The sequence below is a fragment of the Galeopterus variegatus genome, unplaced genomic scaffold (genome assembly GCF_000696425.1).
Source record: "Galeopterus variegatus unplaced genomic scaffold, G_variegatus-3.0.2 Scaffold2489, whole genome shotgun sequence".
NCBI lineage: Eukaryota > Metazoa > Chordata > Mammalia > Dermoptera > Cynocephalidae > Galeopterus > Galeopterus variegatus.
This window is the reverse complement of record NW_007728600.1, coordinates 88,681-116,529: the sequence shown is the minus strand read 5'-3', so window position 1 is coordinate 116,529 and position 27,849 is coordinate 88,681. Positions and strand designations below refer to the sequence as shown.

The following is a 27,849-nucleotide window of genomic DNA, read 5'->3' as shown; positions in this document are numbered from 1 at the left end:
CTAAGACTAAAAGTTTACTATTTGGTTCTTTACAGAAAAAGTTTGCTAACCCCTGGTATATAGTATTCCATGGTATGAATATTCCATGGTTTATTTCTCTATCCTACTGTTGATTGATGTTTGAGTTGTTTCCAGTTTTTAGTTATGACTAGTGCTGTCGTGAACATTCCTGTGCTTGTCTTTGGTGAACATATGAGTATGTGCACATTCCTGCTGGTCTATACCTAAGAGTAGCATTGCTGGGTAATACATTCAACTTTAGTAAATAATGTCTATCAGATTTTCAACGTGATTGTGTCCTTGTAGAGTTTGTGAGCAAGCAAATGACATGATGAGCTGAGCTTTAGGTAGGTTTATTTAAATTCAGATGCAAGATGACTTGGAGACTAGAGGAGGCAGGCCATGGAAGGCTGTTGTGGTAAGGAGAAGGGAGGTGTAATGGGGCCCTTGACCAAGAGGTTGTAGTGGGCTAATCTGGGAAGGATAGGAATGAGAGCAATATTAGAGTTAGGGTCTATAGAAATTAGAAACTGGATGGATATTTGTGATGACAAAGGGGGAGGAACAAAGGTGGACACTGACTAACCACCCCTTGCTGCTTTGGAGAATAGTGGTAGTGTTAATTGCGATAGAAAAGTAAAGATTGTTTTTTTGGGGAGATTGATGTGTTTTTTATTTTATTTATTTATTTTATTTGTTATTGTATGCTTTTTGGCAGTGGCCATTAAGGGGATCTTAATCTTTGACCTTGGTGTTGTTAGCACCATGCTCTAACCAAGTGAACTAACTGATCAGCTCTGATTTATTTATTTATTTATTCATTTATTTTTATTATTTAATTTTTTTAAAAGATGACTGGTAAGGGGATCTTAACCCTTGACTTGGTGTTGTCAGCACCACACTCAGCCAGTGAGCGAACCGGCCATCCCTATATAGGGATCTGAACCCAGGGCCCTGGTGTTCTCAGCACCACACTCTCCTGAGTGGGCCATGGGCTGGCCCGGGTCTGATTTTAAACAGACTTATTTTTTCCTGTATCATTGATGGTCTTTGATGATATTATTCACAGGAAAATTGGACTTGGAGTCTGAAGTTTGGCAGAGGTCAGACTTAGAGGGTATGGACTTGGGGAGTGTGCACATACTCATGACATGTGCAGGAGTGAAAGGGAACAGAAGGAGTTGAGAGGAGAATCAAGGACAAAGCCCTGGGAGCATCAACATTTAGGAGTCAGGAGCAGAAAGGAGACAGAATGGCAGCTGGAGAGAAAGAAAGGAAACAGGAGACTGTCCATGGTCAGAGAAAGCTGAAGAGGAGCGAGGTTTCTAGAGAGGTAGGTGGGTGGTGCTTTCAGCCTGTGGAGCGGTTGGGGAGCAGGAGACCTGATTTGATCCTGGGTGGTTCATGTTAGGGAGAGTGAGTCCAGTGGTAGGGTTTTATGATTAAGAGATTGTCATGGGAAGGCGATGAAAATCCTGCTTTTTTGAACATGTTGAAGTCTGCCTGGTCCAGACTTGTGACATGCTGACATTTCTGTATGGTTTTCAATTCCTTTGTCTGCTTCCCTACCCCAATTCTGAACTGAGTTTAGGTTAGGACTTGGACATAGGTATTTTTAAAAAGTTCCCCAGGTTGGTCATGTAATGTGCAGCTAGGGCAAGGTAGGCAGAGGGAAAAGACCTAGTAGAGAAAGGACAATTTGAAATGCAGACAGCAGAGGGAATGGTGGCCTGAGGAAAAAGTATGTGCAGCTGGTATCAAGAGCCCAATAAGTTACTTGTTGCTCACAGAGAAACTCAGGAGAAGGGCCAGGTTAAATTACTGAGTGATTATCAATTAGAGATTAATAATAATAATAAGTAAATATTGTAATACAATATTAACAATAGTAAGTGCACTTTATATATATTGTAAACTAGCATTTTACATATGTTGATCTGTTTAGTCCTCAGTAACCCTGTGAGGTAGGTACTATTATTATCTTCATTTTCCAGGTGAGGACAGTGCAGAGAGTAGTGAAGTTGGTGAATACAGAGCAGAGTAAAAGGTCACATGATATTCGATAATTTTAGTTTGTTTTGGAATTGGTGTGTATGCTTATTTAGTAAACTAGTATAAACTACGTTATGGTAACATAGAACCTGAAAATCTCAGTGGCTTAAAAACACAAAAGGTTATTTCTTGCTCATACTATGTGGTCATTTTGGCTTGGCTTTGAGGCTGCTGCATGTCATCACTGGGACCAAGGCTGACTGCGTAGCTCTCAGGTGGGACTTGCAGATCTTGTGGTAGATGATAGAATCATGAGCTGGCTCTTAGAACTTCTGACCAGAAGTGGTCCTTCTGTTCACATTTTATTGGTTTTCACAAAGCAAGTTACATAGCCAGGCCTGATAGCAGCAGGGTGACAATCTATATAGTCCTCCCACAGGGATGGGTAGCAGTTATTTGTAACAGTGATACAATATATATCACAATGATCTGGTCATTTTTTCTAGCAAGGCTTAGCTTTCAGGGAACAGAGCAGCCTACCTAGGGGCCAGGTCCAGGGAAGGATGGCTGCAAGGAGACAGAGAGGAGTAAGGGCTGAGGATCCAGGCTGGGGAACTGGGGAATGTGACAGCAAACTAAGGTCTTTTGTTTTTTTTCTGGTGGCTGGCCCAGGAACCAAACCCTTGACCTTGGTGTTGCACCCTAACCAACTAAGCTAACCAGCCATCCCTTTCCCCCCTTTTTTTTAATTTTAAGATTTATTTTAATATTTTTAATGTTTCTGAGTATTTAATAAGTTCACATGGTTTAAAATTCAAAAGGCATGAGAGGATATAAAAAGAGAAAGATTTCCCTTCTGTTTTGTCTTCTGGTACTCTGTTCCTTTATGCAGATGTTATCAGTGTCTTGGGTAGAGATTTATGCATTTACAGAGAAGTGAATATATAGTCGACCCTTGAAAAACATGGGTTTGAACTGTGTAAGTCCACTTATAATTGGATCTTTAAAAATAAATTTATCAGAAAATTTTTTGGAGATTTGCAGCAATTTGAAAAAACTCACATAGCCTAAATATCAAAAAAATTAAGAAAAAGTTAGATATGTCATGAATGCATAAAATATTTTTAGACTCTAGCCTATGTTGTTTACTACCATGAGATATACATAAATCTATTATTCAAAATTTACCAAAACTTATGCACATAAACAGACTCCCAATCAAGAGAAATGTAAACAAAAATAAAGGTGCAATATTAAATCATAACTGCACAAAATTAACTGCAGTACATACTACAACACATTAACTGCAATACAGTAATAATCTTGTAGCCACCTCCTGTTGCTACCTCCTGTTGTGGCTCAAGTGATGCGGGTGTCTGCTTAAAACACGTGTCAGGCTAATCACCTCCACATGAGCAGTTCCTCTCTCTAGTAAATTGCGTATTGAGGTAAAAAGCGATCTCTTGTGGTTTTCTCTTTATGATTTCCTTTCCTTTTTTTTTTTTTTTAAAGTTGACCAGTAAGGGGATCTTAACCCTTAACTTGGTGTTGTCAGCACGATGCTCTCCCAAGTGAGCTAACTGGCCATCCCTATATAGAGATCTGAAGCTGTAGCCTTGGTGTTATCAGCACCGCACTCTCCCAAGTGAGCCACCGGTCGGCCCTCTCTTTATGATTTTTTTAGCAACATTTTCTTTTCTCTAGCTTTCATTATGATGAGAATACAGTATATGATACATATAACTTATAAAACGTGTTAATCAACTGTTATGTTATTGGAAAAGGCTTCTGGTCAACAGTAGGCCATTAGTTGAGTTTTTGGGGAGTCAGAAGTTATACATGAATTTTCAACAGCATAGGTGGTCGATCCCCTTATCCCCCACGTTGTTCAAGGGCCAACTGTGTATGGATATAAATATATTATGTATCTATTCATATATGTATGCCCCCCTTTTTAAAACACGAATGGTAGCATCTATACATGTTTTAATGCAACATTAAAACATGTTGTCTTTTTTTACTTAATGTATCATTTTTTTCCTTCCTTTTTTCAATGTATTATTCTTTTTTCAGTTCCATAGAGTCTAGTATGTGTATATAGTTTATTTTACCAATCCCTACTTGATGGACATTTAGGTTGTTTCCAGTTTTGTATTATCACAGTGATGCAGTGAGCCAATTTGCACATATATAATTTTGCATACTATATGTGTGTTTATAGAATAAATATAGTAGTTATGGACTTGCTGGCTCAAAGCACATGTACATTTGAATTTAATTATTTCTAAGGAATTGTATATTATTAAGAGCACTTTTTTGAATAGGAAATACATTTACATGGTACAAAAATTCACAAAGAACAAAGGAATAAATGGTGAAAAGCAAATCTCCTAACCTTTATTGTTGAAAATGGCTAGATCATGGTGATGGATTGTATCATTGGTCCAAATATCTGCTACCCCTCCTGTGGAGGATTATTCCCTTTTCTCCTAACCATTCAGTTCCTCTTCTCTGAGATAGTCATTGTGTCTAACTTATTGTGAAACTACATTTGAGTTATGGCCTAAGAAAATTGGAAAGACTGTGGAACTGAAGGTTACAGCAAGGATACAGAGCAGGTTTTTCTCAATAAACTGTTTTGCCAGATTTATATAATATCCTTCTGTGGAAAAATACAACACACTGAAACACCAAATGCTTGCTAGTTTTGAAATTCCACAACCTATATGTGGAATTAAGATGATATTTTTTACTAGAGCTCTGTTGAAACAATGGGCTATGAAAACAAGCTCTTAACTCCGTTTTTTATTAGTACTGTTATTGGTAGAGTTCTTCCTAATTCCATCCTTTAACTAGAATACCAGATTTGGTGGTCTTTAAAAAGGGTGGAGAAACAAGATGGAATTCAGCCTGTAGTTCAATGATCTCCCTCCATGACACCCCACTGCCTCCTCTTCTCTCTTTTTTTTTGGTGACTGGCCGGTACAGGGATCTGAACGCATGACCTTGGGGTTATAAGGCTGCACTCTAACTAATTGAACTGACAGGCCAGCCCTCCACTGCCTCTTGACATCAGCACTAAACCTGCTTTTGCAGTGTCTTTACATTTCCCCTCCCAGCAGTCACAAGCGTGCGGTAGAACTCTGAATCACACGGTGAGTTGAGGTGACTCACCTCATGGACAGACTGTTGCTTTTTATGGAAATTATTTTTTCTTTCACTTAACATTACTACTAAGGGATTGGCTACCTGTGTGTTTGTTTTAATTTCGATGGTAGAATTGTGTCCTGGTTGTATGCCAGGGCTTTGGTTTGCTGAACCTGAATCCCAGCTCTTAGAATTTTATCTGTTTCCTCGGACAAGTTATATGATCTCTGTCGTCTTAACTACATACTGTTGATGATGATATTACCTTCCTTATAGGATTTGTTGCGAGGATTAAATTGGATAATGCATGTAAGGCACTCAGCACAGTTCCTGGCACTTAGTGAGGTACTCATTGGATTTTAGCTGTTATTCTCATAGTTCTGGTTTTATGTTTGTGTTGATTGGAGTGTCTGGTAGTATTTTGTGTATGTATTTAATGCAAGAGAGAGAAATTTTATAGTTTTTATAGCAAAAAACCTACATTATAACATTTTGGTCCTTGCAGTCATTTTTAAAATTTTATTTTTAACTAATTTTAGACTAACAGAAAAGTTGCAAAAAATAATGCAGAATTTCCTTACATTCCACATACCATTTCTTCTAGTACAGTAATCAAAAGCAAGACACTAACATTGATGCAATACTGGTAACGACTACAGATCTTATTTAAATCTCATTAGTTTTCCCATTAATATTCTTTTTCAGTTTCGGGATCCTATATTGTATTTATTTGTTATTCCTCCCTAGTCCTCTCTAGTCTGCCGAAAGTTCCTCAGTCTTTCCTCATCTTTTATGACCTGGACACTTTTGAAGAATACTGGGCATTTATTTTGTAGAATGTCCCTCAGTTTGGGTTTGTGTGATGTTTTCTGGTAGTTAGAGAGAGGGAGCTTATATGTTTTTGGCAAGAATATTACAGAGACTATGTTGTGTCCTTAGTGTCTCATATCCAGGGGTTTAAGATGTGGATATGTTTTGTCACTGGTGATGTTAATTAACCTTGATCACTTGATAAGATGACAGGTTTCACCTGTATCCCATTGTAGTTGATAAATATCTTGGGGGAGATATTTTCAGACTGCAAATACTCCACTTCTATAAGGAAAAACTGTACTTTCTCCCACATTTATTTATTTATTAGATTTTTATTTGTATCAATATAGATTCATGAATTTTAATTTTTTTCTATGGGTTAGAATCCGGTACTATCATTATTTTGTTGCTCAAATTATTCCAGCTTTGACTATTAGGAGCTCCTTCTGCTTGACTCCTGTTTTCTTTCTAAAAGCCTCCACCCTTTTTTATTTTTGGCAGCTGTCCAGTAATGGGATCTAAACACTTGACTTTTGTGTTACAGCACTGTGCTCCAATCAGCTGGGCTAACTGGCCGGCCTCCATCTTTTTTGACCACTTCCTTATTTTCTAGTACGTGGTTTAGGCTTGTCTCATTTTTTTCCCTGCATAAGTGCTGGTTTCTTTTATTTGTGAATGGTGTTTAGAAATCAAGATTTGGATGTTAGAGTGCTTTATTGCTACTGAGGTGTTATTGCTATGAGTCTCAGTGGGCAGACCTGGGAAATATGTGTATGAATATTAACACATATAAATACAAGCATCTATCTATTTGTATCTATCTATCTATCTGTATATATACATATATATGTAAAACACCGTGAGTTTATGCTGATACATACTTCTGATTCCAATCCCACACCATAGAACTTGTCTTAGCCTTTCCTTATTTGTAACTTTTCTCCAACAGTGAGAAACTTAGTCCTTATTATTTATAATACATTTATGTATTTGGTAAATTCTAGTATATACATAAAGTAGTTTCAGAATTGCTAACCCATACCTCTGTTGGTTATTTACTAACGTGTGCTAACTAGATTACAGCATTTATTTACAGTTCTTTTTATCTTTAGCTTTTCAGCATCCAGTCAAGATACTGTTTTCCATAGCTACCTAAGTTAGTTCTTTTCTTCTCCATCCCCTTCAGTGTGGTGTGTTACTCATTTGTGATACAAAGAGGGTCATTCAGCATCCAGTCAAGATACTGTTTTCCATAGCTACCTAAGTTAGTTCTTTTCTTCTCCATCTCCTTCAGTGTGGTGTGTTACTCATTTGTGATACAAAGAGGGTCAGTTGTTAGTGTCTGTATTTCCTTTTGGTTTCCCTCCACATCCTGATTGGTTTTATTTATTTTTTGGGTACAGTATGTGAGACATAATTATGATTCTAGGAGTCAGAGCTACACAAAAAAATGTATTCAAAGCATTGCTGCTGCCTCTTCCTTCCTGTTACCCTGTTTTGGTTTCCTCTTTCTCCCGCTTTCCCACTCATTCTCTGTAGGCAGCCATTATCTTTAGTTTCTGGTTTATCCTTGCTGTATATCTTTTGAAGAAATGAGCAGATATGTGCAATAGCATTTAAAAATTTTTTTCTATTACAGAAGTAATATATATTCATTGTAAAACAATTAGACATTATAAAAGTACGTAACTCTGATAACCACAGTTATCCATATTGGATTTTGAATGCATATAATCAAATACATACATGTATCAAATATATACATAAATCTGATAAATACATTTAATCAAATTTAATCAAATTTTATATATGTTAATCTAATAGCATATATTTGTATATACAGAATTTAATTATTTATTTAATTTGGCTAAAATGTGTTATATAGTTGCTGTTTATATTGCACTGTCTCTGTGTGTACTTTAGAATTCTTTGTTCTGCAGATTTAGGGCTGTTTTGAGTGACCTATGGATAATTTTTTGTTCTCAAGCCGTCTGTAGTACATGGAATTTTGCAGGACTGAGGAGTCAGAATGCTGATTTTATACTGTGGTCCTTTTGTTTATCAGCTTTTATGTGAACTTAAGCAAATTATCTAACATTTCCAAGCTTTAGATCCCCTATTTGTAAAATAATTTCCAAAGTTCTGTTGGGACAAAAAATCCTTTCTCTGTGATTTAAACACAATGTAGGGTCATCATGGGGGAAATTGTTTCTGGAACAGCGATGTCCGATGTGTACTGAAATGTGATTTCACTTATAGTATCTTGCAGAAGCTGGCTGGACAGCTGAAGGAAGAGTGGTAGGAGTGACCCAGCCTCGAAGAGTGGCTGCTGTTACAGTGAGTTTCTTTTTTATATTGCAAAGATTCTGTCTGCAATTTCTATTTCTGTGACTTATTTTTTTCTCATTTCCTAAAAGCTCTAAATGAATAGAAGTTGTTCCTTAAGAATTTAGTTCTTCAGAAGGGATTAATATACAGAATAGACAAGGAACTCAATAGCAAAAAAACCCAAATAAAAAATGGGCAAATGATCTGAATAGATATTTCTCAAAAGGAGACATATAAATGGCCAACAAGTATATGAAAAAATACTCAACATCACTAATTATTAGGGAAATGCAAATCAAAACCACAATGAGATAACCTTTAACCCCAGTTAGATTGGCTGGTATCAAAAAGACAAAAAATGTAAATGCTGGTGAAGATGTGGAGAATGGAGAACTGTTATACACTGATGGTAGGAGTGTAAATCAGTACATCCATTATGGAAAACAGTATGGAGGTTCCTCAAAAAACTAAAAATAGGACTACCATATGATCTAGCAACCTACTTCTGGGTGTATATTCAAAGGAAAGAAAATCGGTATGTTGAAGCGATATCTGCACCCCCATGTTTATTGCGGCACTATTAACAATAGCCAAGATGTGGAATCAACCTAGGTTTCCATCGACAGATGAATGGATAAAGAAAATGTGGTATATATACACAAATACTTTTCAGCCATAAAAAAGGATTAAATCCTGTCATTCATAGCAACACGGGTAAGCCTGGAGGACATTATGTTAAGAGAAATAAGGCAGGCATAGAAAGATAAATACCGCATGTTCTCACTTGCATTTGGAAGCTAAAAAAGTTGATCTCATAGAAGTAGAGAATAGAATAGTGGTTACTAGAAGGGGTTGAGGCGAGGGGTTTTAGGGAGAGGTTGGTTAACAGATACAAAATTATAGCCAGATAGGAGGAATAAGTTGTAGTGATTTATAGTACTGTAGGTTGACTGTAGTTAACAATAATTAATTGTATGTTTTCAAATAGCTAGAAGAGAGGATTTTGAATGTTCCCAACACAAAGAAATGATAAATGCCAATTAACCTGATTTGATCATTACACATTGTTTACATGTATCGAAATACCACACTGTATGCTATAAATATGTACAATTATTATGTCAAAAATATTAAAAGGAATTAAGTTCTTCAGTTTAAAAAGAACTATGATTTAAATATTTTTGTAAAATTGATACCTACAAATTATGAACATTTCAAATAATAATGAGCTGAGGAAGTTAAAACAAAACAAATAATTTAAAAAAACCCCAAATCTCACCATCCTTCAAAAACATTGTGAGCATTTATGAACATCATTTCAAGCTTCTCTTAAAGATAAAGGTGAATGGTTGGCTGACTGGATAGAAATAATTTTATAAAAATGGGATCATAACCATATATTTGCTTTTTGTTGAATTTTTAACAACAGGAAATTGAAATGAAACAGGAGTAGTTACTAATCTTTGGGTAAATATTTGTTCACCACAAGAGAATTTATTAAAGCTTGAAAAGTAAGAAAAAAGATGACAGAAAACTTTAGGATATTACTTATTTTTCAAACTATATGTTATAGTTTCCTGTTGTGAAAGGAGAGGAAATTCATCTTTCTACCTTTTCTGCCTCTTTTTGTTATAGATACAGTACTTTTTCATTTCAAGATTTATAATATATGTGTTCTTAATCATAATTCACATAGGTGTTTAACCTTAATTCTAGTTTAAATGGATTGAATGTTCATCACTAATTATTCTCCATGGTTTTGCCAACACTGAATTGCTCATTTTGCTTTATTTCTTGGTTGGTTGAATTTTATTATTCATTAATTTTTTTTTACATGCTTGAGAATGTTTGATTGTGATCTTTGTTGATGTAAAATTCTCATTTCATACTCTCTTTCATACTTGCTTGAGAATGTTTGATTGTGATCTTTGTTGATGTAAAATTCTCATTTCATACTCTCTTTCCCTGGGAGCTGTGCAGACTTTGCTCCACTGTCTTTTGGCATTGTGACATTTCTTAGTCTCCTGGGCCTGAATTCACTGCCATTTCTTGTCTTTGTCATACAAGGATTGTTGGCTCTGCCTTTTAGGATGGTGACAGGTACACTAAGGAAGCCAGCAATCTGCTCTGGTTGTGTGGAGGCCTGGGCCTCCTTCTTGATTCAGACCTTATAGTATTTGGCAGCTGTGTCTCCTGGTTTATCGTTTGGGCTTGTGGCTATTTCTTTCGTTGAAGATGGATTTTTTTGTTGATAATATGTTTTAATTCTTTTGTTGGCTTTTTAATTAGCTTTGAGAGAGGGAAGTGGGAGTAAAAATGCCTTTATTTTGCCATCTTTACTTGGACAAGAAATTAATTTTATTTTCCAGTGTTATTTTTGCTCAGTACTGAGTTTCAATTATTGTGTAATTCTTCTTTCCATAGTCCATTTCCTCATAGTCTCCAAGTTAGAAATTATTTGATGAACATTTTATAAGTCCTGCGTGATGTAAAAATGGGGGTAACAGTTTGGAATCTCCACTGCACTGTAACCCCATGACCCTGAAAGATGACTCAGTTACCTAAACATTAGAGCAATTTTCCTTGTTTGTGGTTTGGAATTCCAGCTTTTAATCAGTTTGCATTTTAGCCCTAAATTTGTAGCTATGGATAACTTCCATGAAACTGAAAGCTTTCTCTCTTTTTTTTTTTAAAGATGACTGGTAAGGGGATCTTAACCCTTGACTTGGTGTTGTCAGCACCTTGCTCTCCCAAGTGAGCTAACCAGCCATCACTATATGGGGATCTGAACCTGTGGCCTTGGTGTTATCAGCACCACACTATCCCAAGAGAGCCATGGGCCGGCCCCGCAAGCTTTCTCTTGAAAGAACAGAGAGTGTATAAATTAACCATGTAGTATTAATAGAGCTGTCAAATTTGAAATGCTACATCTCAGAAAGTACTTTGTGTGCAGACTAAAAACTGAAAACAATCTCAGAGCTTAAGAACAGATTATATAAGCCATTGCTTGATCTCTGGGAGAGGTAGTTAGTAGTAATGAGTGTGCTCGTTGGACTCATGTGGTCTGGATTTAACTTTAAGACCAGGTTACCTCAAGCTCTAATGACTGTCTTATTTCGGTCTCTTTATTTGTAAAGAGGAGGATGTCTTCCCTCCCTCATGGGCCGTGTGCATATTTAATAAGACACAACTTGTGTGGAACTTAGAGCACAGCACTTGCCATGTAGTAGGTGCACAGTGATTGGTTTTTCTTTTTCTTTTTACCTCTCATTCCCTATATATATTTGGTCTGTCAAAAAGATAATATTTGTTTAGTTTAGCTGATGAGGTTATTGGGAGCAGAACTTCAACAGTAGGGGTAAAAATATATTAAAAAGCCACTAGAGGGGCCGGCCCGTGGCTCACTTGGGAGAGTGTGGTGCTGATAACACCAAGGCCACGGGTTCGGATCCCATATAGGGATGGCCGGTTAGCTCACTGGCTGAGCGTGGTGCTGACAACACCAAGTCAAGGGTTAAGATCCCCTTACCGGTCATCTTTAAAAAAAAAAAAAAAAAAAAGCCACTAGAATATGACCTGTGTATTTATAAATGATAAAATTTTTTAAAAATAAAAATAAATACTTTTTATAATAAATGTATAAAAGTAGTAAAATAATAAGAATAAACAAGTTTGTCTTTTACCTTATAGACCCATAAAATAACTATATTTTTATGGAGAGGATTCTTACATTTATGCTCATTTTTATATGCCTGTTTTCCCCAGAAGCTCCCAGTATCTCTATGCATACATTTTCTTTTTTTTTTTCGTCCTTTTTGCAACCGGTAAGGGGATCGCAACCCTTGGCTTGGTGTCGCCCGCACCGCGCTCAGCCAGTGAGCGCACCGGCCATCCCTATACAGGATCCGAACCCGCGGCAGGAGCGCTACTGCGCTCCCAAGCGCTGCACTCTCCCAAGTGCACCACGGGGCTGGCCCCATTTTCTATTTGTACCATTTTCCGAGATTTATAATATAATGACATGTAAGGTTGAAACTGAAACAATAACAAAACTGTCCTGGCAAAATGCTGATTGAAAGACAACCTTCAGAGGTAGAGCAGTGTAGGATGAATTTCTGGTTTTGTAAGATGTTTTGAAAGGCTACATGGTATAGGCCAGCTGCTTGATGATTGATTCTGTTTTGGCCTCCTAGATCTGTAATTTCAAGTCACTAGGCAGAGCCTCTTCTGATCCTCATCTACTCTTCAGTTTCTTAAATGCTGATGGACAGACAGATAATCATCATCTGCTCTTCAGTTTCTTAAATACTGATGGACAGACAGAACCCCTGTACTTAAGAGCCTGGAGCTGCTGGGGCTGAATGGCTGGATCAGTAAGCCCTGTCTCAGGACACCTGCTGTGCCAGCCATGTCCCAAACTCAGGACTGGGGACCTACTGGGGATGGGGGATTGTCTCACCTGTGAAATAGTGACTAAAAGCCTGCCTCCCTTGGGGGTTGCTATGCCAGATCCCCAGGAAATTGGTGTTAATATTGCTTCCCTTTGGTTCTTTCCAGTTAGGTAATTTATGTAGTAAATGTTAAACTATTTTCTTTTAGATTAAACTAAGTGATTAGTATTATTGCTCCTCTGCTTTTATGGTTATTCATTATTTCAGATATTTTCTGATATTAAGTTAATAACATTTGAATAGCCTTCTTGGGGGAGTGCAGGGATCTTGCCTTAGGATTCTTTTTCCTCTTTCCTACACAAACCTTTTATTTGTCATATATTGGCGGGTGAAATTCTATGGTTTATGGTCTTCATAATATATTACTTATTTTGTCTTCGACTTTTACATTATTATGTTAACTTGGATCCTTTATTAGTCTTCTCATCCACTCATCTGCCTTTTTTTTTTTTTTGCAGCTGGCTGTCATGGGGATCTGAACCCGTGACCTTGGGATTATAAGGTTGCACTCTAACCAACTGAGCTAACTATTTAACCTGTGTTCTTGTTTTTCATTTCCCCTTAAAGTGGTTTTGGTGGGTGGAGCACTGTTATGAATTGTTTTAGGTACCTGGCTCTGAAAACATAATCCTTTTGCCTTTAAAGAGAAAATGAACTTGGTCCAGTTCTGAATTTTATCTTGCCTTCATGGTCTGGTGGGAAAGCACTTTATTTCAAGGCTGAGAGATATGAAAAGTTGTCCCTGGTTGGTGTGCTTTTTCTTTAGGGAACAGGTTGAATCTTGTCATTTCTTTTCCTTTTTTTTTTTGCTTTGGTCACCAAAATTAGTGTTGAATTTGTGGCTCAACTGAAATAACTTGGGTATATTTATGTGTTTAAAATTTTCTGATTGGCTTTGAACTTTTGAATATGATCTGTAATTTCTTTGATTTTGATCTGTAATATCTTCATGTGACTTCATTTTTATTGAGAATATTCTTATAAGTTGCCCCAAGACCATTATAGAATGAAGCAAGATATATATATAAGTTAATAAATCACTAAAGTTATCACATTTATTCTGTAATAACCTGCACCTTTTTTTTCTCATTTTCCACTGTATTCACATGCTGCTTAAAAAGTAAATGACCTTTAGATTTTCCATAGTATATGCTATGTGCAGTAATTTCTGTCTCTATTTTCAGCATGATCTTTCTTCCCAAAGGTTGCAGGGAGAGTAGCTGAGGAAAGGGGTGCAGTGCTGGGCCACGAAGTGGGCTACTGCATCCGCTTTGATGACTGCACCGACCCACTGGCTACGAGAATTAAGGTGAAATGCTCAAGCTGCTTTTCTAGTGTAAATATGGAAGAAGATTGTTTGGGAGAAATTAAAAACATGCAGCCTCACTGCTGTACAAGACACTGATAGTATGGCAGAAAGTGTAGGAAATCATCCTGGCCCTCAGGAACTTTATTCTGCTGGGAAGTACAGAGCTCTTTCAAAGAGTCCTTGATTCTTAGTCTAGAAAGGAACTTGGAAGTAAGGTTTAGACCTTGGTTCTACAGATGAGGAGGTTGAGGGCCTGGCAGGTTGAATGACTTGCGTGATGTTATATGCCCGTTGGTGACAAAACCAAGATTCAAAGCTGTCTTATGTGTGTTTTATTGTTTTTCCACTGACTCACACAGCTATCTAAATACAGAAACAAGTCTGTAAAAGCCTTAAAAAGAGGGACAAGGTAGTATAAATTGATAAAGTGTAGAATTCATAAATGTTGTTTTCACTAGTTAGAAATTCCTCATTTTTGGGCCGGCCCAGTGGCGCACTCGGTAGAGTGTAGCGCTTGGGAGCGCGGTGGCGCTCCCACCGAGGGTTCGGATCCCATGTAGTAGACCGGTCCGCTCACTGGTTGAGCGCGATGTGGGTGCGACACCGAGGGTTGCGATCCCGTTACCGGTCACGAAAAAAGACAAAAAGAAAAAAAAAAAAAAGGAAAAAAAAAAAAAAGAAATTCCTCATTTTTGGGCCGGCCCAGTGGCGCACTCGGTAGAGCGTAGCGCTTGGGAGCGCGGTGGCGCCACCACCGAGGGCTCGGATCCCATGTAGTAGACCGGTCTGCTCACTGGTTGAGCGCGATGTGGGTGCGACACCGAGGGTTGCGATCCCGTTACCGGTCACGAAGAAAGACAAAAAGGAAAAAAAAAAAAAAAGAAATTCCTCATTTTTACTTGATAATGGATTTTATATGTATGTTCTTTGACCTAGTTGCTAATATTGAAATAGTTAGTATTAGTAGTAATCAGTGTATAATCAACTCAACTACTATGTATGTACCACTCTGCTGGAATCAGAATCTAATCAGATAGTACAATAAAACAATGAATGAAAGTACTCTGATGAAATGAAAATTGTTTATTAGAATCTCAGCTACCTCTCAATTTGCAACAGAGTAAAATTAAAAATAATCAGATGAGCTAAATGAACAATGTAGTGATTTGTATAAATAAGAACCTTGTTTTTCAAATTCTGTATTTTGTTACCTTTTACATTGATTTTCCTAAGTAAAGGGAATATTCTTTTGAACCATCAAATTTTGTATTTTAACTAGCTAATTTTCAGATGATTTTCAGTGGATTACATAACCAAATGATTCTTTTTGAGAATTTCATGAAAAGCTTTTGTATTCCATTAGTCATAATTTCAAGGCACTCAGTTCTTGACTGGTAGCTTGTCACTGGTGGCAGGTTCTCACTTTCACTCCTATATTTGTACGTGGCAGCTGGTACCAGGTCCAAGAAAAATATGATAGAAATGTATCTTGCTCTTAAAAACAAAACAAAAAAAGTAAAAACACTGAGATACAGCACATGAGGGAGATGTTTAGCCTTCTTAATGCACTGAATTTTTTGGGGGGTGAGAATAAGAACATCCAGTTGTTACTGCATATTTATAAAGCATTTTATAAATGTTCATTAGTCCTAAATATTAGTAGCTGGCATTCCTTGAACACCATCTGTGTGCTAGGTCCCGTACTAAACACATTACACATACTATCTCACTTAGTTCTCACAGTAACCCTATGAGGTAGATACTTTTATTACTTCATTTTACAAATGAGTCAGGCTCAGAGAGGGTAAGTAACTTGCCCAAGATTCACACAAGCTAGCAAGAGGTAGAGACAGGATCTGAACTCCCAGTTGTCTGACACCATAGCCCATGTTCTTAACCATGACTCTGTCTAGCTTCCCTAAAATAATATCAGTTGAAGTTGAGGTTGCTAACCTCAATTGCTGCAAGTCTCCAGTCTTTGGGGCATTTTAAGAACAGTTATCTCAGATTTGTGGCATTTCCTTGGGCAGACACTGGTTGACTTCATTGCCTGTTCATCAGCAGTACCAGTGGTGTAGGCCCAGGGGAAATAGGGCTTAACTGATGTTCATATAACACATGCAGGTGAAATTTTGGTAAAAGATTTGCAAAATCTTTTTTGTGAACAGTTTCATTGCTTGATAATGAAAATGTTGGGGGATTTCCTCACAGTTTTTTGTGGGAATTGATTTGTATGCATGCTGGTGAAGAAGTTGTACTTGAACTTTACAAAAAAAATTATTAATGTATAATGTAAACGAATTATTTCTAAAACTTTGTTTTAATTTTTTTAGTTTCTTACTGATGGAATGCTGGTCAGGGAAATGATGGTTGATCCACTGTTAACAAAATATAGGTAAATGTGTTTTTCCTGTGATAACTTTTCTAAAGTTTCTGAAGTTCACAAATAGATTGAGAAGCAGTTGTATTCACATTTGGGATTCATGTCTGTGTTCAGCTGCCCTAGAGCTTTTCTCTTGATCTTGGCTGCTGTGACCTTGATGTTTTTCTCAGAATTTAGGTAGTGTGGCCCCTTACAGTCAGTCAAAAATGGGCACATTAAAATTCCTGTCATTATTTAAACAATCTGTTGACATGCCCTTTTTATCTTGCCTATGTCATACCTCAGGTCTGATGGTGAGTGAAGAGCCACAGCACAACAGAGAAGTAACTGGGCAGTGTTTTGTTGAATGTAATACATAGAGTCCAAATAATTATTTATCACTTTCTTCTTCCTTGTGTGCCTTTGTCCATCACTTGTAGTGTTAAATTTGTCCCACCCAGGCCCTATGGCATTTTGAGAGAGGATGTCACATTTGACTCCCTGGTATACGTGTGTCACAGCTGTGACACTTGCCTTCTTGGCTGTTTCTATAGCTTAACCGTCTTCAGGTGGTTGAGCCTTGTTATGATTTTTATGTGCTTTGTGGGGTTATAGGTTATGTTGTCATTTAAAATCAGGTATTAAACCCTCTGGAATCTGATGAGCATGATGAAACTCTTAAAGACAGCAATAAATACACCATTTTTTTCACCAAGATATATTGATGTCACCGTTTTTATTAGCTTAAGAATCACCTCATTGTCAAAGAAGAATGACTTAGGTTTACTTTTGATACAAGGTGATTACACGAGGGCTAAATCTCAGAAGTCCCTTTGATGGTGTAGATGGGATTATGGGGTGGTTTGTTGGATGCTCACTGAGAGCTTGCCTCTGATTCTCAGTGCCATCATGCTGGATGAAGCCCATGAAAGGACCTTGTACACCGACATTGCCATTGGCTTGCTGAAAAAGGTATGACCTCTTTGCCAGATTTTTGTTTTTTTGTGTTTTTGTTTTGTTGCCTAATTAGGAAAGTAATTGTAGAAATTTGGGAAATCCAACAAAATACAAAGGAAAAGAATTAAAATCATTCATAATCCTACCTATTCAGAGAAAATCACTGGTAGAATGTTGGTATGTTTTCTTCTCTTTATTGTATGTGTCCGTGTGTGTACGTGCATCTGTTTTGGCATAATAGGGATTATATCATACATGCTAATTTGTATCTTGCATATTTCCCTTAAAATTACATCAAGATAATTTCCCTGTGTCATTAAATATTCTTTGAAGACATTGTTTTTAATGGCTATATAATCACAGCTCTACCATAAAACATTTAACTTTTCCCCTACTGTTAGACACTTATGTCTTCCAGATTTTAAGTACTGTTGCAGTGAACACTCCTGTATTTAAAATCCATTGCAGTTCTGTTTCTTTTCTTTAACTTTTTATTAAACAAACCAAAGAGTAAAGGGTATAATGACCTCCATGTGCTCATCATCTGGCTTCAACAATTACAACTCATGGCCAACCCTACCTCCACACTCTCTTCCCTTCCTGTATTTTCTGTTTGTTTGTTTTTTTTTTTTTGGACAAAAACCCAATCACAGGAATCTAGAGAGAGGACGTATAGAACATAGTGATTAAGGGCATGGGCTCTGGGTCAGACTGCCTGGGTTCAAATTCTGATTGCTGAGTTCACTGATTTCTAAAATGGGGATAACAGTAATCTCTGCATCTGCATGGGTACACTTTCCTAGATGCTAGCCACTAGCCACTAGCCACTTTTGATTATTTCCATTTAAGTTAATTAAAATAGAATAAAATAACAAATTTCAGTTTCTCAGTCACACTGGCTATCTTTCAAGGTCTCTATAGCCACATGTGGCTAGTGGTCTCTGCATTGGACAGTGCAGATGGGGGCATCTTCATCATTGAAGAGACTTCTGGACAGAACTGTATCATTATTTGTTGTGAGGCTTAAATAACGTAATGTGAAACTCCTAGGATGGTGCCTGGCATAGGGTTGCAAGTAGACTATGAGGTACCTTTGTGCAAATTAGAAAATCCTCTGGGAGGATGTCCACAGCTAGGTGAGGGGAAAGTGGGCTGGATTTCAGATGGCCCCATCCTCCTCAGCCAGGCCTCCTTATGCAGTGTGTACTGTGCAGCTGTACGCAGGGATGCTGGAATAGCACATAGCTTAGTCTGTGTTAGCTGCTATTGTCATTATTTTCATTATTATTTTATACCTTGGCCAAAGATTTAGACGTTTTGATACTTATGAGGAATTATCCCACCAGCTTATTACCTTTTTCAGAAATAGTATAATAAGAGGGTCTGTTTCACTGAATATTTGCTAAAACTGAATATTAGCTTTAAAAAGTAAGTCCTTGGTAATATGATAGATGAAAAAAAAAATCTCATTGTTATGTATTTTTGCTATAGCTTATTTGATCATTTCTCTATGCCTGTCAGTCATCTCATTTTTGAATAACTGTTAATATCTTTTGTCCATATTTCGTCTTGGTGTTATCATTTATTGTTTGTTTGCTTTTAATGTACTTTTTCATACTTTAACTATGTATACATAGATTCAGATTATCCCAAGACCCAGGTTTCAGGAAGAAATGGTTTTATTCTCAGCAAATTCAAATTTGGGTCTTAAAGCTCCTTTATACTGTCTATAAAATTTTTTTAAGCTTTTCATTTTGGAAAATTCCCTACATTTACAAAATAGGAAAGAATAGTGTTATGACCACTCTTTTACCTATGGCTTTAACAATTATTAATTTGTTAGTCTTATCTTTAAGCTCTCCCCATCTCCCACCCAACAACAACAACAACAAACCACACACACTGGATTATTTCAAAGTAAATCACCCTTAAGTATTGCTCTGTTGTTATTGTTTCCTAATGCCTTCTTTTTTAGATTCAGAAAAAGCGAGGAGATCTTCGATTGATTGTGGCCTCAGCCACTCTGGATGCGGAGGTAAGAGCATCTCCTGCCTTTTCCTCCTCCTGCCATCAACACTGGAGTCGTTCACCGTATCCCTGGGAAGTTCCCTCTAGCAAGAACTTATCTTTGGCAGAATGGCCTACCTTAATTACAGGGTCATCTGATGTCCTAGATTCTGTGTAATCAGAGGATACTCCTTTTCAGCTCGTGGGTGAAATTAGTCTGTAATTAAGTGAGTTCATAATTACCTACTTGTCTTGTTTCTGTACGTATTGTCTTTCTCCCCACACTGGCAGCTTCTTTTTATTACTTTCTTCCGTATGAGGCTATATTTCTTGAATTTATTTATGGCTATAGCGTTTATATTTAGATTTTTTTGTGCAATTCAAGTTTCCCTTGTACAAATAATAATTTCCATGTTAAAATTTTATATGGCTAAGTTTACATTATTTTTCTGTTTTGATGCCTAATATTTGTTTGAACAGGGGTTCAGCTCAACAAATAGTGTTGGCCACTGCTACACACACACACACACACACGAGGGTACTTCAAGAAGTTTTTTCAATTCCATGGAAAAATGGAATACGATAATATCCTAATATTTGTTTGAACAGGGGTTCAGCTCAACAAATAGTGTTGGCCACTGCTACACACACGCACACACACACAAGGGTACTTCAAGAAGTTTTTTCAATTCCATGGAAAAATGGAATACGATAATATGAATGGAAAAAGATAATACGAATCCTTTCATGAACTTTTTGAAGACCCCTCATATATATATGTGCTAAACTCTGTGCTAGTTATATGTGATTCATACACTCCCTGACTCGGGAAAGCAGACACATAAATAGATATTTACAGTTCAGTGTGTCCAAGGAGCTGAGGACACTGTACCTGGCTGGGGGTTGCCCAGCTTTCACAGAGGAGGTGATATCCTGGCTGGGCTTGAACGATGCTCAGCAGTTTTCGGATGGGCAAAGGTGAGGAAGTGCATTGTAGGCATGTACAGAATCACAGGGGCAGAAACCATGTGTTCAAGGAACTTTGAGTCTTACCTTGCCTGCCGGGCCCCACATGGGTGATCTCTCCCCCAACCACCTCCCTGACTTCATCTCAAACCATGTGTTCAAGGAACTTTGAGTCTTACCTTGCCTGCCGGGCCCCACATGGGTGATCTGTCCCCCAACCACCTCCCTGACTTCATCTCCTACTTTGTCCAGTGCTCTCTGCCTTCCAGCTACATTGTTCCTCTTACTGTTACTCAAAAAAACCTTCTGCTTGGAGTAGGGGGAGGTGTGTCTTTCTAGACCGTTCTTATCCCAGACATTCTCATGGCTCTCCCCTTATTTCATTCCGGTTTTGATCAGATATTATGTCCTCAGAGAGGCCTTTCTTGAATACCCTGTCTAAAACAGTGCCCCTATTGCTCTTTCTCCTCTTACTCTGATTATTTTTTTCTGATTAACACTTATCACTACCAAAATTATAGGCATATTCAAGTGCTTGTTTATTGTGTGTCTCCCATCACTAAAATGTAAGCTTCATGAAGATCGGACTTTGACTGTCTTATTCATTATTTTATCCCTTCCACCTAAAACAGTGTTTGGCTTGACCCTACAGAGTAGGGGCTTGGGTTGAATGAATTCTGATTGAATGGGAAACAATGGGAGATTACAATGGAGAGGCAGGGGCAAGATGATGGAAGGCCTTACAGGCTAAGCAAAGGAGGGTGGAATCTATCCTGTACCGGTTGGGAGCCAAGTGGGGCAGTGACTTGATCATATTCGGGCTCTACAAAGATCATTCTGGGTGTTGTGTAGAAGAGACAAGAATAGATGTGGGAATGCCAGTAAGGAGGCCAGTTCTGTAATCAGGTGAGATGTGGAAAGGGCCTGGCTGTTGGCCTCTGGCTCCTGGTCACCCTGTGGTTTCAGTGATGCAGAACAACTTGCAGAGAGAATATACCTGCACATGTACCCACACTGGTTCCTCAGACCTTTTCATGTGCTGTCGGAGTCTGTTTTCTTAGGTCCACCCATGATAACTTTTGGGTTTAACTCCTTTGCTGCCCTCTTTAATTCTCATCTCCTTCACCCATGACACCTGCTGGAATGAACCTCTGCAAGTTACCTCCTCTGTGACAAACTTGCACAATACATCTCTATTTTACCTATCTTCTTTACCTCCTTCTCTCTTTTTTAAAAACTATTTCAAACAGATTTTGTAGTGTTGAAAACTTTAATGTCCAAGTCTTTTCTTAGATTCATTGTTAATTAATACTTACTAATTGCTCATAATTGCCTTTAGTTGTCTTTTGGTGTGGCACAGAGATTTAAAAAAACAGCCTCTTTCAGTTCTGCCCACAGTAGTTGATGTATATGGTTTTCTGGGAGTAATTTATTAAGTGGGAAGGTAGGATGTAGGAGATTTGTCATACCTTGGTATGCTGTGATGTGGGGCATGCTGGGACTTCAGCAGCAGTCAGCTGGGCCCTTGGGGAGTGAGGGCCATTCCTTCCTTCGTCCCTTCCTCACCTGCTCTGTGAGGGGAGACATGAGATCTGTGTGTGTGGGTCAGTCCTGTGTGAGGATGTGGGTGCCTGTGGGGTGTGGTACATGAGTTCATATGTGAGAGTAAGAGAGTGAGAAAGAGGATGTGAGTGGGCTGAGGAGAGCAAGAGTGAAGAAGACTGTGTGGGGACGGGGTGTGGCTTAGGTAGCATTTTGATCTAGAGGCCCAGGGGTGCTCAGAACTCCCCCTCCCCCCCAGCTGCTGGGTCTGTGGGCCACAGACTAAAATATCAAGTGCCTAGAGGGATAGGGCTGCTGATATGCCACCTGCTCTGGTTTTACTCAGGGACTGGGGTGGCCCAGCCTGCAGATGACACTGCAGATGCAGCTGGGAGGCAGAAACAAGCTGAGCATGACAGGGGTTGACTAAACAGTTGTCTTGATTGGTTTAGCAGCATTGTTAATGGAAATCTAATTGAGTGAACAGTTACATAACAGGACCAGGTATAAGTACACAATATTTATTGACCATTGTATTACATGGCAGAGAGTATGGTTGCTGGTGGTTTCCACAGTTTTTTTATTATAGGTCCAGCTACTTGGAGACAGACTAATTTCTCTTTCCAGATTATTAGAGAAGGAACTTGGGGTCAGCTGGGGTCAGGTCCCCACTGTGGACTATTCTGCGTGTCGGCCAGGGGTGGGCATGGTGGGTAGACATGGCTGCTGGGAGCCCACTCCTGTGGGTTGGGTAGCAGCAGCTATCAGGGAAGGAAGCTGTGGTGATCTGGAAGACAACCCAGTGATGGGTTGTCTTTTAATTCCATTGTCATTTAATTCCATTTCATAGACTGTCCTCTTCTTTTATAAAACCATGTTTCTTACTGTATGTCTATGTCAGCGTGACTCCACCTTTTTCAAACCTGACTCAGGCTGTTCTTTTCTGGGTGGATGGAACTCATTTCACTCTCCTTGTTCCTTGATTTTGCCTCAAGATTCATGCACTGTTGATATTATATTTATTTGCTTTTATATGTATTTATTATTCCAAATGAAGATAAAAGATAAGGATCTTAAGGATAAAGATCTTCTGCATTCTCAGTAAATGCTGGCATTTATGAAAGAGTAACTGCTTATTTTTACCCTACAGCACCACATATTTCTTATCAGCAAAGGCTTAGCCATCCACGCTAACAAAATTGTCAACGCATCATCTCCCTACCTGTTCTGCTTGCCTTTTCTGTAACATTCAGCTCTGTCCACTGAGCCCTTCTTAAAATCTTCCTCCTCCTCCTGCAGTCCTTGGAGCCATCTCCCCTCTCTCCTGCCTCCTTGATGGCTTTCTCTTGTCTACAGAGGGCTCCTCTGCTGGCTGCTCTTCCTCTCCAGGGCTGCCCACCTCCATGGCCCCTGATTCGGGTGACACTTCACACTTGTGGCAGGCTTGACTGTGTTCCTGCATGCCAGTCTTAGCTGTCCAGCAGCTGAATAGTCCCAGCCCACCTAACCTCATAGACCTGTGACTCTTGGGTTTTTTGTCTCAGTCCCTTTCTCATTATCATAGTCATTCAGGCCCAAGACTTCCCTAGCTTTGGGAAGTTTTTATCCCTGATTAAGAAGTTATTCCATCTTTTTCCCCAGCATGTATGTGTGTGCACATGCACTCATTGATTGAGATCCTGGCAGTGGTACCTCTGGAATGCTTGCCTAAGTTCACACTTTCACTCCCTCTCCCCTGAGCTATTCTACTAGCTCCCTTAATTAAACCTCTTGCCTCTAATCTCTTATCTCCATTGCCCTTCTCCCAAATGGCCTCCGGAGTCTGGGATCCAGAACACAGGTCTGCTAGTGTCATTCCCCTCCTCATTGCCTTCATCTTGCCCATTCAGTAAAGTGTGGCATGGCATTTGGGCCCCTGCAGCATGGTAGCTGTGATCACTTACTAACTGTCATTCTAGGCTAGAACTGTGCCAAGGGCTGTCACACACAGGTTATTTGAACCTCACCACAACCTGCTAGATAGCAGTTTGTCTGCTTGGTAGACAAGAGGGCCAACTCAGATGTGAGGCCGGCCTGCCCTAGACCTCAGTCATGGGTCCCTTTACATCTTATTCATGGGTCCCTTGCATCTTAGTCCACACTGTGCTGTCTTCCTGGTACGAGATGTCTCTTCCCCTTCCCAGCCAGTAGTGATCCTCATCCTTTAAGGCTCAGGCAAGTGATACTTTGCCTCCATGAAGCCTTCCCTGCAAGCCAGTAATTACTGATCCTTCCTTCTCTCAGACTGTAATTTGCAGCTTTTTTCCAGTCATATAGTCAGTCTGCCTCAGGGTTTATTTTAAGATTGGTTCTTTGCACATGCCTCTTCCCTGGACTGGGGAGTCTGTTCTCACTTGTTGGTGCAGCACTGCTGGTGTGCCTATGCCGTGCACATCATGGGGACGCAGGAGGGCTGAAGTGACTTGGAGGGGATTTACCCAAAAGGGAGGTGAAGAGTGGTGCCGTGTGGAATCCCGCGTCACATCTCATAGTCCTTTTGTGGCTTGAGGCACCCTGAGGTCTGTGCTTACTCTTCTTGAGCACACTCCACCAAACGGAGTCTGTGTCCCCTAGCAGCTGGCACCAGCAGCCTCTCATGGAGTGCTCACTCGCCCACTGGTTTAGTCACTCATCTCCTCTCAGGCTCGGCCCCATCGTTGGCCAGAGCTCTTAGGCCAGGCCTCCGACAGGCTGCAAAGTCTGGTGGTCAAATGCCTTTGAATAGGATGTGGCCATCTAGTTGGGAGAAACTGCCAAGAGCCAACAGGGTACTGTGGGAGTGTCTGAGAAGTGTGTGATTGATGACCTTCCCCATACAAAGCGCTGTGCTAAACCTGTGGTGCAGATAAAGATGGAGAAGACACCATCCGCCAACAGGGTACTGTGGGAGTGTCTGAGAAGTGTGTGATTGATGACCTTCCCCATACAAAGCTCTGTGCTAAACCTGTGGTGCAGATAAAGATGGAGAAGACACCATCCGTGCCATCAAGTGGCCTAACATTATTGAGAAAGTTGTAGTAAATATGTATCAGTAACTGTAGTGCCAAGAACATACCTCCTGTTCACAGATATAGACGTTTCCTCTATAGATTGATAACCTGTGTAATCAGATCTGTGCTTGCCGAATTAGAGTTATACATCAACCTGATTTAACCTGTATTGAACTCAAATCATACATTTTAGTCTAATTTTTGTTGAAATAAATTACAGGGAATAAAAATAAGATAATACCATAGCTACATATCAGTAATGTTCAGATGAATTACTGAATGCAGTTTTGAAATCTAACCTTTATTATTTTTATCAAATCTTTAGTAAAGAGTCTGTCATTGAAATGTGGCTCCCTACGATTTCAATAAGAAAAATGTGAATTTTAAAAATTATATTACAGCCCATAATCTGTATTACATATATCTAAGCCCTGCTACCCAAATCTTCGCTGCCAGTTTTATGTTATTTTCTTTCTTTCCATGAATTACTATGATACCTTTTTGTTTTGAGAGAAATGAAGAATTGATTTTTAAATTTTTTATTTTATTTTCTTAGAAATTTCAGGATTTCTTTAATCAAAATGAAACCAGTGACCCAACCAGGGATACATGTGTAATCCTAACAGTGGAAGGGCGAACATTTCCGGTGGATATCTTTTATCTACAAAGGTTTGCTGATGCTTGAATTCTTGATGACGATGATTAGCAAATTAGGCCCGTGATGTGGAGTAATGGGGAACTGCATCTGCTCGGATATCTTTTATCTACAAAGGTTTGCTGATGCTTGAATTCTTGATGACGATGATTAGCAAACTAGGCCCGTGATGTGGAGTAATGGGGAACTGCATCTGCTTGCAGTTCTAAGGGTGATGAGGAGGAGCATGTTTTGTGTCTCCTGTTGTTGATAGAATGTTCTAGAACCCTGCTTAGTGTCACTGCTGAATTTAGTTTAAACTCTTGACAGTGATGTGCAAGTTTTTATGGATCTGTGGTCAGTAGCTCAGTTGAAGAGAGTAAAATAGTAAAAGGTTGCGGGAGGTGGGGCTTGACAGTTTTCAGAACTGGGGTTTACAAAGTTGCCCATCAGTGGGGGCAGTATTGGTGATTTGAGTCATTTAATTCTCTGCTCTCTACATCCTTAGAAAGAAGGCCTGATTGGCATTTTTGGGAGGAGTCCCCTTGGACAAGAGAGGGGCCGTCCTAATTCCTGTACCTAGTCCTTTGGCAAGCAAAGACCAGGAGCCTGGTCCAGTGGCTGATAAATCCAGAAAGTTGTGGGCTTGATTTCTGAGTTGTTCTAGCTAGAAAGCACATCCATCAGTTCTTCCCACTCAACCCATACATGTTGCCAATGATCAGGAGGAAAAATGGGCCAGGAAGGGTGTGGGATTTGACACTGGGACCACAGCTCCTAATTTTCACTGGCCCGACATCTTTGCATGCTAAAGATAATGCACCTATATGCATAGATATATCGTTTTCATTTCTTTGCAAATAAAGTTCTAAAAATCATAGTTTACATACAATTGTGGATTATTTTTGAAAGCTGAGTTTAAAAAAAGAAATAAGAATGAATATTTATTTATCCATATACTAATTACCTGCTGGACAGGCCCAAACTAACTTTTATGAGGCTTTGTTTCCAGATTATCAGGGTAGTTGATCTGTAATTAATGAGTATATTCTAGTGATGAATTTATCCCACATGTCTTTTCAGTCCTGTTCCAGATTATATCAAATCAACTGTGGAAACTGTGGTGAAGATTCACCAGACGGAGGAAGATGGAGACATATTAGCATTTCTTACCGGCCAGGTAATTCCGTTGGACTTCTCTGTGATGAACAGACACGTTAAGACAGCACTAAGTTAATACAGAGTTCTTTTACTTTACTTAGTCATTTATTTCATGTTTTGTTGTATTCGTTGGTTACTTAATTGCTTGAAAAAATTGTTTGGTTTGATGTCATTCATCTACCAACTAGATTGTCAGGGAGTCATTAGCTCCTGCCTATTCTCTCTGCAGGGAGTTAAATGTATTTTACATTTATTATCTGATTCTAAAATAAAGTATGTGGTTGAGTCTAGGCCATTTTTTTTTTGCCAGAATCTAATATTGCATTAAGTATGTTTTGCTGCTACCTGTTGTTGTGGCATGTCTCCTTTCCCAATGACACCTTTAAAGCTCATCCTGGACGTGGTAAGTGGCCATGTTACTGGAAAAACTACTCAAACTCAAGTGCGCACTCAGGATTGTAGCATTGTTCAGAACTACCCTCCAGCTGTAATCTTTTCCACTGCCAAATATTTACCTCAGTTCAATAATCTTTTCTGGGGAAAGTTTCTAGCAATTTTATGTGCCACAACTTGTCCATGTGTGTGAAATGCTCAGTTTGCCCTAGTACATAAAAGCTGAGTAAAATAGTCATTATTGTATTTATTGGGAACTCTTCTGTTCACAGCAGATAGTATAGATTTTAGTAATTAATATTACAGTTGCAAATTTTCACCCCGTTTGGCACCATTGTTTGGTAGCATTTGATTAAATACCATTTTAGAGTGGAACATGATAGCATTGAAATTCATGAATCTGGCCAAAATGAAAATACTGATTCTAACTTTCATTTTCTTTAAGTATAATAAAATGACATGCTTCAAATTGATCTCGGTTTCTTTGGTTCCTGGTTCATTGTTTTAGGAAGAAGTAGAAACTGTTGTGTCTATGCTAATCGAGCAGGCACGAGCACTAGCTCGCACTGGAATGAAGAGACACCTCCGGGTTCTCCCCATGTATGCGGGACTGCCTTCCTTTGAGCAAATGAAAGTGTTTGAAAGGGTGTCACGCAGTGTCAGAAAGGTGAGACCATCCTGATGACCAAGGGTATTTGCAGCCGTCTGTAATCATAATGATGCCCCTTTGCTATGTACTGAAAAGTTTTTTTTTTTTT

The 27,849-nt window shown here is 38.9% G+C and overlaps 1 protein-coding gene across 2 annotated transcripts in view; it reads left to right on the top strand.

Annotated features, from left to right (window-relative positions):
* The window catches only part of DHX35 (DEAH (Asp-Glu-Ala-His) box polypeptide 35), a 70,286-nt gene that overhangs the window by 12,678 nt on the left and 29,759 nt on the right, over nucleotides 1–27,849 (top strand). For both annotated transcript variants that reach the window (XM_008581924.1, XM_008581923.1), the window contains exons 4-11: nucleotides 8,212–8,289; nucleotides 13,936–14,040; nucleotides 16,374–16,435; nucleotides 17,305–17,374; nucleotides 19,335–19,394; nucleotides 25,460–25,572; nucleotides 26,621–26,717; nucleotides 27,600–27,758. In XM_008581924.1, coding sequence (XP_008580146.1) covers nucleotides 8,212–8,289; nucleotides 13,936–14,040; nucleotides 16,374–16,435; nucleotides 17,305–17,374; nucleotides 19,335–19,394; nucleotides 25,460–25,572; nucleotides 26,621–26,717; nucleotides 27,600–27,758 — 744 coding nt within the window. The remainder of the gene's footprint in view (nucleotides 1–8,211; nucleotides 8,290–13,935; nucleotides 14,041–16,373; nucleotides 16,436–17,304; nucleotides 17,375–19,334; nucleotides 19,395–25,459; nucleotides 25,573–26,620; nucleotides 26,718–27,599; nucleotides 27,759–27,849) is intronic.